Source organism: Lonchura striata, chromosome 1 (assembly GCF_050655825.1).
Source record: "Lonchura striata isolate lonStrDom1 chromosome 1, ASM5065582v1, whole genome shotgun sequence".
Taxonomy (NCBI): Eukaryota; Metazoa; Chordata; class Aves; order Passeriformes; family Estrildidae; genus Lonchura; species Lonchura striata.
Window position 1 is genome coordinate 99,681,558 of NC_140703.1, and position 14,350 is coordinate 99,695,907.

General features: G+C 40.3%; 1 protein-coding gene across 11 annotated transcripts in view; it reads right to left on the reverse strand.

The window, feature by feature from the left end:
- Positions 1-14,350, reverse strand: part of ARHGAP6 (Rho GTPase activating protein 6) — a 308,982-nt gene that overhangs the window by 91,679 nt on the left and 202,953 nt on the right. The window contains exons 2-3 of one of the 11 annotated variants that reach the window (XM_085584550.1): positions 13,498-13,625; positions 12,550-12,626 (exon numbers count right to left, since the gene is read on the reverse strand). The exons of 5 other annotated variants lie outside the window; for them this stretch is intronic. In XM_085584550.1, the coding sequence (XP_085440676.1) occupies positions 12,550-12,579 (30 nt within the window). In that variant the 5' untranslated portion in view covers positions 12,580-12,626; positions 13,498-13,625. 5 more of the 11 variants (XM_085584561.1, XM_085584574.1, XM_085584582.1 and 2 more) reach the window with 5 other exon arrangements.

Below are 14,350 nucleotides of genomic sequence, written 5' to 3' on the forward strand. Positions count from 1 at the left end.
CAAAACTAATACTGATTAAAGATTTACTAACCTTATAGCACAAGTAGAAGCAAGAACACTGAATTCAAGTGGAAGATGTTCAGCCTAGTTTGTTGTTAGAGCTGATTTGCAACTTAACACTGGACTGATTGCCTTCATTTGTTTCTGAGAACCAAAGTGAGACTTTTAGAGAAATGAGAACCAGGAACTGGTATCAGAAAAAGGAAGACACAAAATGAGTTAATTTGAATGAGACTGGAAAAACCAGAGGCAACAGCCTTCTGCATGTAGGCCAGTGGATCTGAACAGCAACTAAAATCTTGTGTATCGACATTTTGAGGGATCTCTGCATCTTCTCACCTACTGGCTTACTATGAGCAGGCTTTCAAGGTCACAAATGACAACTCAGATCCCAAATCTACTGGGAAGAACACTAGCACATTAACCATTTGCAAACACAAGAAATGCATATCTCTGAGTGCATGCCTCTGAAAACCTGTCTCCTAAGAGGGAAATTTTGCAAGAGGAAGTCAGCTCTCAGTTAGATGTCCATGTACTACCACCTTGCAATGACTTATAGCTGTCATCTATGATTTCAGAAAGATCCATTTTCATGATTACCCTGACAAAAGACATGAAGTGACAAAAGACATGAAGCAACAAAAGAATGAGAAGCCCAAACAATCTTTCTTTCACACATAGTTCACTTCTACAAAAATGCTCACTACTTCAATGTGACTTGTTCCAGAATCCTTTCCCCATGGATTTACCACTTTTAAATTTTGACAGCAGCATTACCCAGTATGCTAACTCACACCTGACAGAAAATTATTCCTTTATTTCCTCATGTATTAAGCAAGGAAGAACAAAAGGTATGCTCAACTCACCATGAAGCAACATACTCACTACCTTCACATTCCTCTCCCAGGCATAAAATATTTGTATGGGGCAGACAACTTGAGGAAAATCATCTGCATCTTCCTGTGCTCCTTCTTCTTCCTACAGCTATTGACTTACTGCTGGGAAAAAGGTAACTCTATAAGTGCACATCATATTTGGCACAGGGCACTGCTGGAACTCAAGAAAGACATAATGCCTTGAACAAAACCTCCTTTTCTTTAGCCTCAGCCAACTGCAAGATAATTAACAGGACAAAAATCCTGTAAGACACCAAAAGGGACAAAAAAAAGGGACACCAAAACCAAGAGGGGGAAAATGACAAGAAAAGAGTGGAAACCTCCATCAGATTGCAAGGGACATTACATTACCAGCTTGCAACCTGAGAGAAGAGAGAGGAGTTTCCTAAGATACAGAACCAAGTTTGGCTGAGAATGTGAGATATCCCATTAGAGACAAGTGAAAAAAGTAGATGAAATTTTTGGGAAAGCAAAGGCACATTGGTGTAAAGCAAAGAATAAAAATGAGACAGAGAACTTACAATAAGAAGATGAAAATCCATGTGAGACCACAAGAAATTAATTGAAATTCGTCTAGAAAGCAAAACATTTGATTTTCCCAAGAGATTAATCTCTCTGTCTCTTGATACAAGTTCACATGCAGACTATGTATTATTGTTCCCTAAAAATTTCAGCAAAGTACAAGAATTCTCAAGTCTAAAGCATCCATGGGAAATTTATCTTCATGACAGCTAAAATCAACCAAATCGCAAAGTTTCAAATATCATAACATGATGAAAAAGAACAGCATGAAGTGACTCTGGTATTTTTCCTTCACTTTACATTGTACCACCAAAGCCATGCAAAATGACTGAAAAACATTATTTTGAAAACAAGAGATTTAAGAATTTATGGGGCCCCACAGGGATTCCCAGCAACTCAGCTGTTTGTGGAATGCAGCTGCCCTGGGAGGCTTCATCTCTTCACCAAGCAGGAGCAATGGGATTCCATCAGATACTAATTGTCCATAGATAATGTTACCAGTAATAAGATCAATTAGAATATTATCTCCTGAGAGAAGTATTATGCCATTAACTTAAATTAGTCTGCATGTTATCATATGTTAAAGAGTGGAAAATTTCCACAGAACTTAAAAACTTAGTGCTTGGAGTCCATTTAGATTCCTGTAATCTGATTAGGTCCTTGATTAATGAATAGAAAGGGATGATTTTGAAGGCCTCTAAGGTAGAAATCACTCCCCTGCAGCTGAGAAAGAGAGCAGCCCACAGTTAGAGCAAACACTAAAGAGCCCAACTGGAACACACTGCTTTGACAGAGGCAATTAATAGAGACCTTGACTGCAAGGTCAGCCACTCTCTTGGTTCCTCCCACCCCTTCCCACCCACATGGGCAGCTCAGAAGACAGAAATTATCCATCCAAGTGCAATATCTCTACGAAGAGGTAAGATCAGGAACATAGAAATTTCTAGACACGGGGTCTTCTTTCACATGACTTAGTGTTTAAATTTTGTATCTGTGCAAGGAGAGTTATTTTAGACCAAAGTGATCTTCTCCTTAAGTTAATGGTTACACACACACCAGTAACTTCAAAAAGCATGCCTGCTACTGTCAGATCATATTTGCTCTCCCATCTAGTTATGCAAAGCATGAACTCAGATCAAGTTAAACGTGGCACCAGGGAAAACAGTTTTAACAGTAAAGACTAAATGGCAGAAGAGATCAGAAATAGAAAAAGCAAGGTTAAAGAAGAAACATGAAATTCACACCTTGAGGTGTAATTCCTTCAGCCCTGGTGAGTGTCAAGAGGTGTGGATCAAACTCCCCTTTATCATACTTTGTAGACACAGGTAAGGTATTTATTTCTTTCCTGAGCAGCCCAGGATGCATCCAGATACTTAAATAGTGCCTTCCTTCACCCTCTTCCACAGATGCTTGGGCAAGACAAAAATGGTGGCAGTCAAGCATTCATAAAATGAGAGAGGAGCCTCCCAGAGAAGAACCGGGGCAGGAAGGAAAGTCAGTTCACATTACAGCCCACAAACAGAGGAAGGAAAGTAAATTAGTAACTTCATTTCTCCTCAGCACAGGGCAAGATGTAGCTAATAAGATTCCTGCTCAGTTACCAAAGTTCTCCTTTTCAAAACTGTAACAAATATGCTCTGTGCCTCACTGAGCTCTCCTAATAAACACACACCTCTTTCATCAGATTATGAATAAATTACTGCAGTAAAGTTTCTGCCTTGGTGTAATATGCTAATCTGTAATGATTACAAAAATGTACATACTGCTGTCATCTCCCAAGCACTGCATGAAGAGTAACTAGCTGATCAATGAACACTGCACTGGGGACTGTTAACACGGGATTAATGTGCTCATAAGTATGTATGTGGCTAATGTTTATGGTCAGCATTTAATTTATGTGCTTGATTTCACCTTCCAAGAAAGGTCACTCCCTTAAGGCAGGTCATCTGTCTGCCTGCAAGGGAAGGGTGAGAACCAGGAAGCAGTGGCTGACTCAGTGCCAGACCCTGCCTGACAGTGGAAAAAGCAGCTTCAGAAAAGCCCTGGAATGGTCCCAAAACCTCCCTGCCTCCCGAGCCAAGTGAAGAGAGGGAGAGAAAACTTTACAACTTAGGCGGGGTAAGGCCGGAGGTGGCTGACATTTCAAACAATAGCACACTAAACTGGAAAAGTAAACCTTGGGACTCAAAGCAGGACAGGGACAAGAAGAGCGGGCATGGGCAGGAGAGCACCCAAGTGTTTCTTTCTCAAGCCATTCATCACCCCATGTGTCCAGGTTGTCAGAGCCAAAGAAATCTGGCACCACCTCAGCCAATATACAAGATTTGTTATCATTTTGAGATCCTGATAATTTGTCTGGTAAGATCCCAAAAAGTAAAAGATGAAAAAGGCAATGCAGCACTATCTCTCTATGGGTAAACAGTTCCTGTCATTACGTTCCTGTGAGCACATCCACAGCCTGAGGGGGATGATCCATGAGTGACCAGTCTTAAACTGAAATAAGACCATGTTAATAAATATCTAGATTGGCTACATGCAAAGCAAATAAAGATTTTTTATTGTAATCCCATTAGCTGAGAGCTCTCCAGTGTAGCTTTTCCCAACCTGCCACTGCCATCTCCTCTTTCTAACCACAGTTTGCCTACCCATTTCTGACCTCCAGTCTGAGAAGACAGGCCACTCCACTGCCAAGCAGCTGTTTTGTAACAGCAAGGTAACTGCACAGGATTATTATCTAGATGTAAAATCTTAATTGGTGAATGCTCCTGCATATTTAACTACCAGAAAAAAACCTCCAGCTTCTGTTCTCAATTGTTTATCTCCTATGTTACATACCTGTTTGCAGAGTTTAGCAATCAACAAGTGGTACAGTTTAATTTGACTGAGAGATAAGCTAAACAAGGTAGGTGGGATCACTATCACCATGAAGGCCATATTTCTCTTCAGAAAGAAAACCCAATGTCAACTAGAGAGACCCAGGCATCTAGGAAATGGTACAACCATTTCCCCATTCTGTTTTCATTTCCAGGCTGAGATGCTCTGTGTTGCACATGCTGGGGAAGGGAGAGCCAGTCTTGGATCATCATAACTCTCAGCTTGCTCTCCTCCAGCCCAGAAGCACAGCTGCTTGCCAAGGAACCTACACTTGCAACAGCACAACTTTCCTGCATGAGAAAAGAGGCAGCCTTGACCCACACTCCTGAAAAGAGGAATCTCATCACAAGTAGCAGAGGCTCTTCCATGGCTGCCTTTGCTTCTGCAGAAAAAGCAATGACCTGGCAGTACGGAAGCTCTCAAAAGCTGACAGCTGCTACACTCTTACAGCCTGGCTTGATTTACTCCCCTGAGTAAGTTACCACCCAAATCAATGACTTCACAATAGCGTGGTAAAGTAAGCATTATTTTTGAGAAAAATTAGTATTCTGGCAATGTGTCAGAATTTGGCATTTCTAACACAGATGCTCTATGGCAAACACATCTAGGAAGGGGTGAACAAATGGCTGCCATTCTTCCATAACTTCTTTTAGGAGTTTGCACTGTTAAATTTAGGTGGCAGAAGCTGCATTTGTTCATCAGTGAGCATTGCAAGCACAGTTGTTGATGCTCCTCTCCTTATCTTGCCCTATCAGTTTTGTTAATAGAATTCCCCATGAATGAGTGTCAGCACCAGCTTCTACTAACAGAGATTATTTCTATACCCATAAATACATGGAGAGCTATGTAACCACCCAGGCTGCAGCAATGCATCGAGAGCTATGGAAATTCTTTCAGTCAGAGCCTTGATGTGTGCACAGTTCAGACACCTCACCAGCACCACCACACAGGCAAGGTGGCAGTGACAAACCCACTGCTTGGCCAGGATGCATGGGAAACAGCAGAAATACAAACCAGGATGAAAGACTTGTCAGACCTGTGAATGTAAATAAGCAAGTCACAAAGAAGTGACAGCCCTACACAAGTACTGCTGTTACATTAGATGTTAAACATGCCTCCTTGTAAAACTGCATGTAACTATCAATATTCTGTGCAATGTGGATTATATAAATACATAGAAACAAAGGCCAGGCCTCACTGAAAACTCTCCAAACACATTTGGGTTAAAAAATACTGGGTTAAAAGGGCTGCAGCCCTTTATGCTGCAAGGTTGGGCTCACATTTAACACTCCAGGATATCATATATCAAAGAGAGTTTCCTCTTTCAAAGAGCTGAGTGCCTTTCTTAGAAAGCTACCAGAACTTCTTTCCTTCTATTTTGGCAGTCTCATGTAACCAAACTTATCACATTCAGACATTAGGCAACAGAGATAACACTCCATAACTCTCCATAGAGTGGACCAGGTCCTGGATATAAAGACCTACTGCAACTGGTCCAAACAGGGCTGGAACTGTCAAAAGTTTCACTCTCAGGCTATGAGTGCAGCTGATCCAACAAACTCAAATCCAACTCCTTTTAGCAGAGCATCAATTACTCGATTACAAAAGTCAGCTTATCTCGTTCACTCCTTATCTGCAGCTAACTCTGTAACTCTCACGTAAGGCTACAGCTTTCACATTGACTTGCCAGGTTTCACACACTATGGAAGAGCTTTTTCCAGAGGCTCCAGCAATGCAGCACCATGCTCCAGCATTGCACGCTGAATTCCCATGCTCCAGGCACCACCTGGACATCTCTGCCAGGAACCCCCACACAGCAGGATGGTTACAGTGCAACAGTGATGCTGCCAAGGGGGTGTTTCTTCACAGGATGCGATCCAGGGATACTCAAGGACTCTTTGGAGAAGGCACATCCTCCTCGCCACAGCCTCGCAGGGTGACCCCTCTGCAAGCCACAAGGAGCCCACTGCACAAAGCCCCATTCCTTAGCTAAGGGAACCAGTTGGGAAGGGGTTGCACCCACCAGGGACTGCCCCTCACAGAGAGAAGCACCTCCTGAGGTCTGAGAATGTTCCCTCTGCGAGTCCCTGAGCCTCCCCAGCCTGGCAGCGCTTCCACTGCCACCCTGAGCATCACCTCCCCAGCCAGTGACTCAGCTCACGCCCTCTCCTGCTGCAGAGGATTTGGCAGCTCTCTTTGATGTTAGGCTGACTTGGGCAGGGTAGGCTGCACAGAGACAACCAGGAGACACCTCCTCTACATCACGTTCTACTGCTAGGAAGCTGTGCAGTCTGTAAGACCCATCTCCCTGCTTCAGCTTTGGGTTTTTTTTTGGTTTGTGTTGAATATAACAACATTCTACCATTCAATTTAGATCAGTGCCTTTAGTGGTGCATTAGTATTAAACTAAATGGAAACCCAGTCATTCCTACAGTTTTATATATGACCTTGTTAACCAAGTCAAATCAATAGAAACTAAATCAGGTTTTTTTTTCTACACAGTAAAATGAAGTGGTCCCTCAGGTGAGCTTCTGCATCTACCTTAGAAAAAGACAAGGAGATTGGAAAAACACATTCTATTGTAACAAAGTGAACCCAAGCCAGGTCAGCTTCCCTTTAAAAGACACAGCTTGTTAAATTTAATTTTTGTGGATAATTCTGCATATTGTCTCTTAGTATTAACAGCTGACCACCTGTTTCCATAAAGAACCATTTGCTGGAAAACATAGAATTATTCTGTTCAATTTTCCAAATTACAGTTTTCCATCTTCAAAAAATGCTGAAGATAAAGACAGGAGTGCTGTTTTCTGATCATAAAATACTATCATCAGTTGCATAAACTGGGCTTCAGTTCAACTCCTTTGGTCTGTAATGTCATCACCATGAAGGCAGAAAAATCTTTGGCTTAATGCTACTTTGAAAATACTTAAGAGTAGCTATTTCTAACCATTTAGCAAGAATTCACTTTCAAGACAACTGCAAATAAATTCTTGCCATTTTTAATCTGGGGAAAAAATAAGTAAAAAGAGATGACTACTTTTCTTTCAACTTTTGTAGGAAAAAAAAAAAAAAAAAAGCATGTGTAATATCCATTCCCAAAAGGCTTTGAAATAACACTAGCTTAGTGTTATTTCAAAGTTTAGGTTACTAAATTAAACTGGATAAGATTCTTCTGAATATCTTCATATATTTCTGCCTCAACCTTTCTAAGATTTTTGCTGATGCCTGTGATGACTGATTAATCTTACAAACTGCAAGTAACCTGCTTTTGCTTTCAAATTATACCATTTCTTCAGGTGAGAAAATCTGGCTTCTCTAATGAAAAATCTGAAGTGTTTGCCTAAATGAGACACTAAAATATTCCTATCACCCAGTAAATCTCAAAGTTTAGTTATTCAGAAAATTTACATAAGTGTGCTGCATGCCTACAGCTGTCTGCAGCATTGGCACACTCCAGATGAGTATCCATGAATAAGAAATCCAGTAATTGTATGAAAAAGAAACTGTATACCCAGTTTTGACCAAAAAAGAAAAAAAAAAATCATCTAATAAATACTTGCATGTACTCTCATGCCAGAGCATAATCTACAGTATTAAGTGGAAGATTTACCCGAAACACAGTTAAAAACAGCTGAGTGGAGAAACCCTTAACCTAAAAAGTATGGGAGGTTGGCATACTGTGTAATTGCACCCTGACCATCACACTTTCTCAATAATTTCTTACCTTTTATAACACAATAGTAGAATTTAAATGTTAACATTTTCAGTTATTCCTAAAAAATCACTCCACATTTGCGAACAATTCAGTGGAGCTGAAAGACTTCCACTTTGTGTGACCTAAAGAGTAGAAAGAATGCATTGATGAAGTGCAAGTTCTTCTGGTGTCCCTCTAGAAGCACAGTGCTCTTTGGCAGTCATGGAATACTGGACAAGGGCAGTCAGGTGCCATGGAGATGATGAGAGCCAGCCTAGAAGCCCAGATGGAAATGAAAAAATAACTTCAAGGAGCTGAATCAATCTCTTTGATAGAAAAGCAAGAAAGGAGATGGGCAGCAGCTGGAATAGCACAGGCTCCTTAAGATGAGAGAGATGAAAGCAGATTTGTCCCACTGAGGGAGAGATGGTGAGACATAAAGGAAAATCCTGCAGTAGGGTGACCCTGAGGAAGCCTGAAGGAGTGAGAGTAAAAGAGATTTGGAGGTGGGGTTACGCCACCAGGGCAAGTGAATGAGTCAGAGAAGCAAAAATGATAAGCCATCTCAAGGTCTGGGTGAGGATGGAAGAGGAGAGGGTTGCAGGAAGAAGAAAATGGCAGACAGGATGCTACGGGAGGAACACATTCATGTTGCAGAATTCAAACTTTGCGATTTCTTTTCTAGTAAGTACTGGTCACTAACACATGAATATCTAAAAGGAGATCTTTTTGTCAGTCTTCCCTTTAGCTAAAATATTACAGTTATTTATCTCATCTCACGTGAATCCACAAAATGCCATAATGATTGCAAGAAGGCAGCAATTATCCTCTACTGAGTTTTAAAATGCATAAAATTGGTAGCAAAGGTTTATTACTTTTTCATCCATGAAAAAAAATGTGCATGCTTCATGCACTGCTTCTCAGCAACTCGAGAGCAGTGAACTTATTCCAGTTAAATACCTCAGTGTCATTCACTTGAAAACTGGGTCTTAGTTCAGTCAGTTTTTTAAAAATGCACTGTGTAATACTGTCATGAATTCTACTGAAGATAACTTTTTTCTTTTAAACTGCAAAATGAAACACCAGAAACAAACCTACAAATCTGGGAGCTCTGCTTATGAGTTGTTAATGCTCAAAATATTAGCAAGGGCATCTGTAAAATAAATCTTAGCTCTGAAGAGCTAGGTAAACATGTTTGGTTCATCAAAACAAGGCTTAAAAACTGAGTAAGAACTGCAAAAAACATGTATTTAAGGTTCTATAACTGTGCATATTTGTGTTTCATCTACAAATATATTAGTGGTTTAATACAAACTCTTCAATCAAGATCAGCAACCTTAACTAAGAAATGGCTCTGATCTTGCATAAAGAACCCAAGGGGGAGGCAAAGTGCCCCTTTGCAGCCTAAGGCTTCCAGTGACATTTCAAAGAACAGGAGCATTATCCAAACTCTCTTCCCCTGAAATTCAGCTGTCAAATGCCCTTAAATCTCAGAAATAAAACCAAAACCACCACTAAATTAAAATATGTACATTTAAACCAGTGAACGGACAATAGGCACTTTTTTGAATCCTAGAGCGAGTGTTTCTATACCCTGGGATGTGATGTGTGGTTTCCACTCTTGTAGCATTCCTCCTGAGTCCCAAAAAATTACGAGGGTTAAAGTCTCTCCATGGACAACAATTACTGGAACACATCTCTGCCAGGGCTGCTTCTGTAACACTGCTGCAGAGACAGCCAGCAGAATTCCCCTCCTGCCACAGGTTTGCATTATCTTTCATTTACGCTATAATACAGTCATCATTCCTACATTAAAAAAACTCCATAGTAACCAAAAACAGCTTTAAAAACTTTGCAAAAAAAAAAAAAAAAATCACAGTCGGGAGGAAGGAAGAGGATAAGAAGAAAGGAAGCTATGAGATAAAAAAACTTGTCCCACTAACATCCACATCAAACAAAATTTCATCAGGCAGAACAAGGGATGTATTTGTCCCTTGAAAAGCATTCTTTTCAGAGATGCTTGAATCCCTGCTTTCTGTTATGTAAATAATTTCTTTTCTGTTGTCTCTGTAAAGATCATGCAGTCTTGCAAACGAGTCTGAGCTGGGCAAACATAGAGCCATTTCTCAGCTAAAGTCATAAATTACTTATTGTTTTAATATACTGGAAAATTGGCAGGAAGCGGGGGAAGGTACGTCAGTTACACAAGACTTTATACCATCACTTATCCTTGCCTTCCATTAAAAAAGCCTTAGTTGCTGTAGCAACTGTCAAATCACACTCTAGTTCCTCTTCCTCCAAGATACAGAACTTCTCCAAAACACTCACACACAACACAACTCTCCTCCATCCGCAGGACAAGTTTCTGGCACTTTTGCACTGTTTAAAAAGAGGCTCTCCAAGGAGCTGACAAACCCCTGTACGCTTTTTTCTCCAAGGTATTCTCCTGTAGAATAGAAATCCTTAAGAAATCCTTAAAATTCTTGGGTCTCCCCCCACACATCTACCCTCTTTTTTTTCTCCTCTTCTTTTTTCCCCTTCTTTCTCTGCATTATACAGAATGTTACTCCCTTCAGCTTAATTCACCACTACATCCTCCAGTTTTTAACAAAATGCCTGCACATCTGTCAGATGTCCCTTCCCCTCTCATTTATTCCATTTTGGGAGAGGCACATGCAGTGGGGACAATGTCACATAACACACACTGCAACATCTCTAGGTCTGGAAATCCAACAGCAGAGAGAGGCTTCCTACCCAATACCTGAAGAGAAAACCCCTCTCCACAACCGCATCTTCTCAATCATTCCTGGGGAATCCCTGCTCTGTCAACAGGGAGGACAAGTCTTTTCTCACTGGTTGAAATTCTACTCCACAGGACAGAGATTTGAACACACTAAAAAAAAGCCAAAAAACAGAAAAACAAAACTAAACAAAAACGCCTCAAAAATTACAGAGAGCAAAAAAGAAACCATTAGCATGAAGAGAAAGCTCTGTCAGAAACAGGACAAAATCACATGCTACTGGAGCAAATCTCATGAGGAAGTGAAAACATATTCCTCCCCTTTGTGCTGCATGCCAATATTAATGATAAGCAAAGGTCCCTGGAAGTTCTTCCATGTTTAAGGACACTACCCAGGGCAGGATGCTTGCACAATAAAGGGGGGACTTACCCACCTTCTTACCTCCTTCAATCCTTAGCAGCTCCATCCTATTTCTATCTAGAATTTGATGCTTAAAAAAATGTTCATGCCTAAATGGTTTATTTTTGTTTTAGGACCACTTAATGCAAGCAAACCTGTTATATACAATGGGATGATTATTTTTAATTGCTATTCTAAAAAGGAAGCGTCATTGCACAGATTCTAAAAAGGAAGCGTATTGCACAGATTATCTTCAAGAATACATACAAAATTCTGCTCTTCCAAAAGAATTTCCATCTTGAATATACTTGTCTTTTCCAGTTTTATAATGATTCTTCTGAAGTGTGTTGTAGAATGGGGGAATTAATGGTTCCACACAAAATAATTTTTGGTTCCTTTAGCAAGATCAGAACTACCCAGCCACTTCACCATGTAGTTCATTTCTTCAGCACCATAAGCATCACTTCCACTCCTTTCTACCCACACACTTGTTTCTCTGGCATGGCAAAAATGAACCAAAAATGAAGAATGCACTTGTGCTGCCTACAGCAGCAAGGAGCACTGAGGCAGCAACGGGAGAAGGGGTTTGCATGTGTGTCCATACAAGGTTAATTGCAAAGCAATATGCACAAGCATACCCTGATCCCAGCTTTCTGTGAGTTTACAGTGGAAACAGCTGCATACTGGCCCAGCTACACATTATAAACAAGGTCATTTGACTCCTGGGAGCAGTGACACACCAGCACTGGTTTGAACCACAAACCAGTCTGTTCCCCAGGTGAACAGCAATCGGTCCCTGCAGCTAAGGGAGGAGCACTGAGGGATGTTTTCACTCACTCTGCCCACCAAGAACACTCACTGAATAGGTATTGATGGCTGCTCTTCCTACCAGAAATTCTCAAACCAGCCAATGCTTTTCTTCTGCATTTAAGAGATTGCTGGACTGCTCCCATACCTCTGTTCTTCTAGTCTCTCTCTTTTCTATCTTGTGTTTGAGCAAGTGCTCTAATGAGGTTTGTTTTTCTGTGCTCAGCCATTCTTTCATACTTCTGGTGCTGCCCCTCTTTTAACATATCCCCAATTTTTATGGTAACCCATGATTTATCCAGGCTCATGCACTTACATGACAAGGGCTCAGGCTGCTATGCTAATGAAACAACCCTGAAGGAAGGGCAGGATACCATTTGCTTTTATTACCACTTAGCATCTGTACATCTTGCACAGAATGAAGAAACAGGGCAGCCAGCAGCTCAAGGCCACCTTGGGACATTCTGACTGTCAGGTTTCAGGCTACAATAGAGAACACCAGAGCAATAAACAAGGGCTGCTGTCATTTGCACTAAAATTCCCAAACCACAGCTGTGAGATTCACATCCAAAAAAGGTGTGATGGAGTAGAGCCTAATTCATTACAGTGTACTTACACACAAAGTAAAGCAAGCACTCCATCCCATTAATTCACCAGCTAAGATCAGTCTGGAATCAGCCAGGGATCTTCATCCTAGACATAAAAACATCCACGCAGTTCCGAAGCCATATGCCAGAACACTTTCCCAGATGTGAACAGATTGGATTGAAAAGTTACTGACCATAGAAATTCATCACTACTTCTCAGCTGGCATATCATATTTCAGCTTTTTTTCTATTATCCCTATATAAAATTGTCAAGATTACAAAAATCTCTTCAAATACAGCATTTTAAATGTGACAGCCAGCTGACAGAGCCAGCCATTGAGCACAAGGCAAGTATTTATAATACTTCCTTAAAAACTTCTATTATTTACAGCTTTATGTTAAATGTTACATTATGAGCTGCATCACCCATTTTTGCTGCTCCAGTAGTTGTAAAGTTAATCTCACTTTCAGTAAACCCCCCCCCCCCATTTAATCTGAATTCTTTTGGTTTAGAATGATAATGTACAAGTAGCTCTGCTTCCTCAAATATTATTTTACTAAAAGCTATTGTAAAGGAACACACCTTCAAGCCAAGTTTTACTCATATATAAACAAGATGATACTTTAAAAGCATTGAAATTATAAAAAGTGGAGCAGTATCAGTATAACTTCACTACAGAGACAGATTTTAAAATACCTTTTTTTATAACTTCCGATTTTTAACGTTCAAACATTATCTCTGTCTGCCCGTAAATAATGAAGTGAATCTGTCCTTTAGAACAAGCAAATATTTAATAATATTTTGAGTTCTACTTTACCTACAAACCAAAACGGACCTCTCACCCCACATATCCCACTCCTAGAGTTGATTTAACAGCTCCCTTTGGATTAAAAAAAAACAACCAAACAAAAAAAAACCACAACCAAACAAAATCCCAACAAAAACCCCCAGGGCGTAAGGAGAGAAAGAAACTTACACTCATTTCCCAAGACAGGAAGTTTGATCCATATGCCCTGATAGAAGGAGGGGGAAAAAAGCCCTCAAATGTCTGAGCCCAGCAGCTTGGCTACTTCTGAATATGTACCAGCATCCAGCAAGTTCCTCCTTCCAAAAAAAGCATAGGTTACACACTATAGCAAAAACCCTTAGGGTTTTTCCTTTGGGTTTTCTGGTTTCTCTGGGGGGAGGGGGGGGGTTAATTTTAAGTTTCTAAACAAAAAGTTTTACAGCAATACAGAGAAGTAAACAGCTCCAGGATAGGGCAAGAAAACATAAGAAAGCTTAGACTAGGACAGATTTCCCCACTTAACCACCCAAAAGCAAAGAAAATCAATCTACTGAGAAAGTAGGATTTTTTTTTCCCCCTTTCATTCTTTGGATTTTCATTCTCTTAATTTATATGAGGAGCTACTGTTCCTTAAAGGTGATGCACTGCAATTGCTCAAATAGCTTCTACCTCATCTCCTCCAAAGGCAGCTGGTAAACCCCACCCCCCAAAAAAACAAACCACAAAGCCCCCACTTCCCTCAGCAACATTTTCATAGCAAAGAAAAAAATTTTGCAGATATCAAGCACCATCAGCATATTGAGGTATCACAAATTTTAAAAAATAAAATAAAAACATGTATTTCAACAAAGTTCAACAGAATCACATTCTAATAATAAAATCAACATTATGATAAAGATAACCACCACGAGACTGCAAGATTCCCTACTAATCATGATTCCAGCATGAAACTGTGAAACTACGTATGATATATAAGGTCTGTGGGTTTTTTACAAGAATCTCAGAAAGAATACATTGCAAACAAAATACAACAGAAACTTAC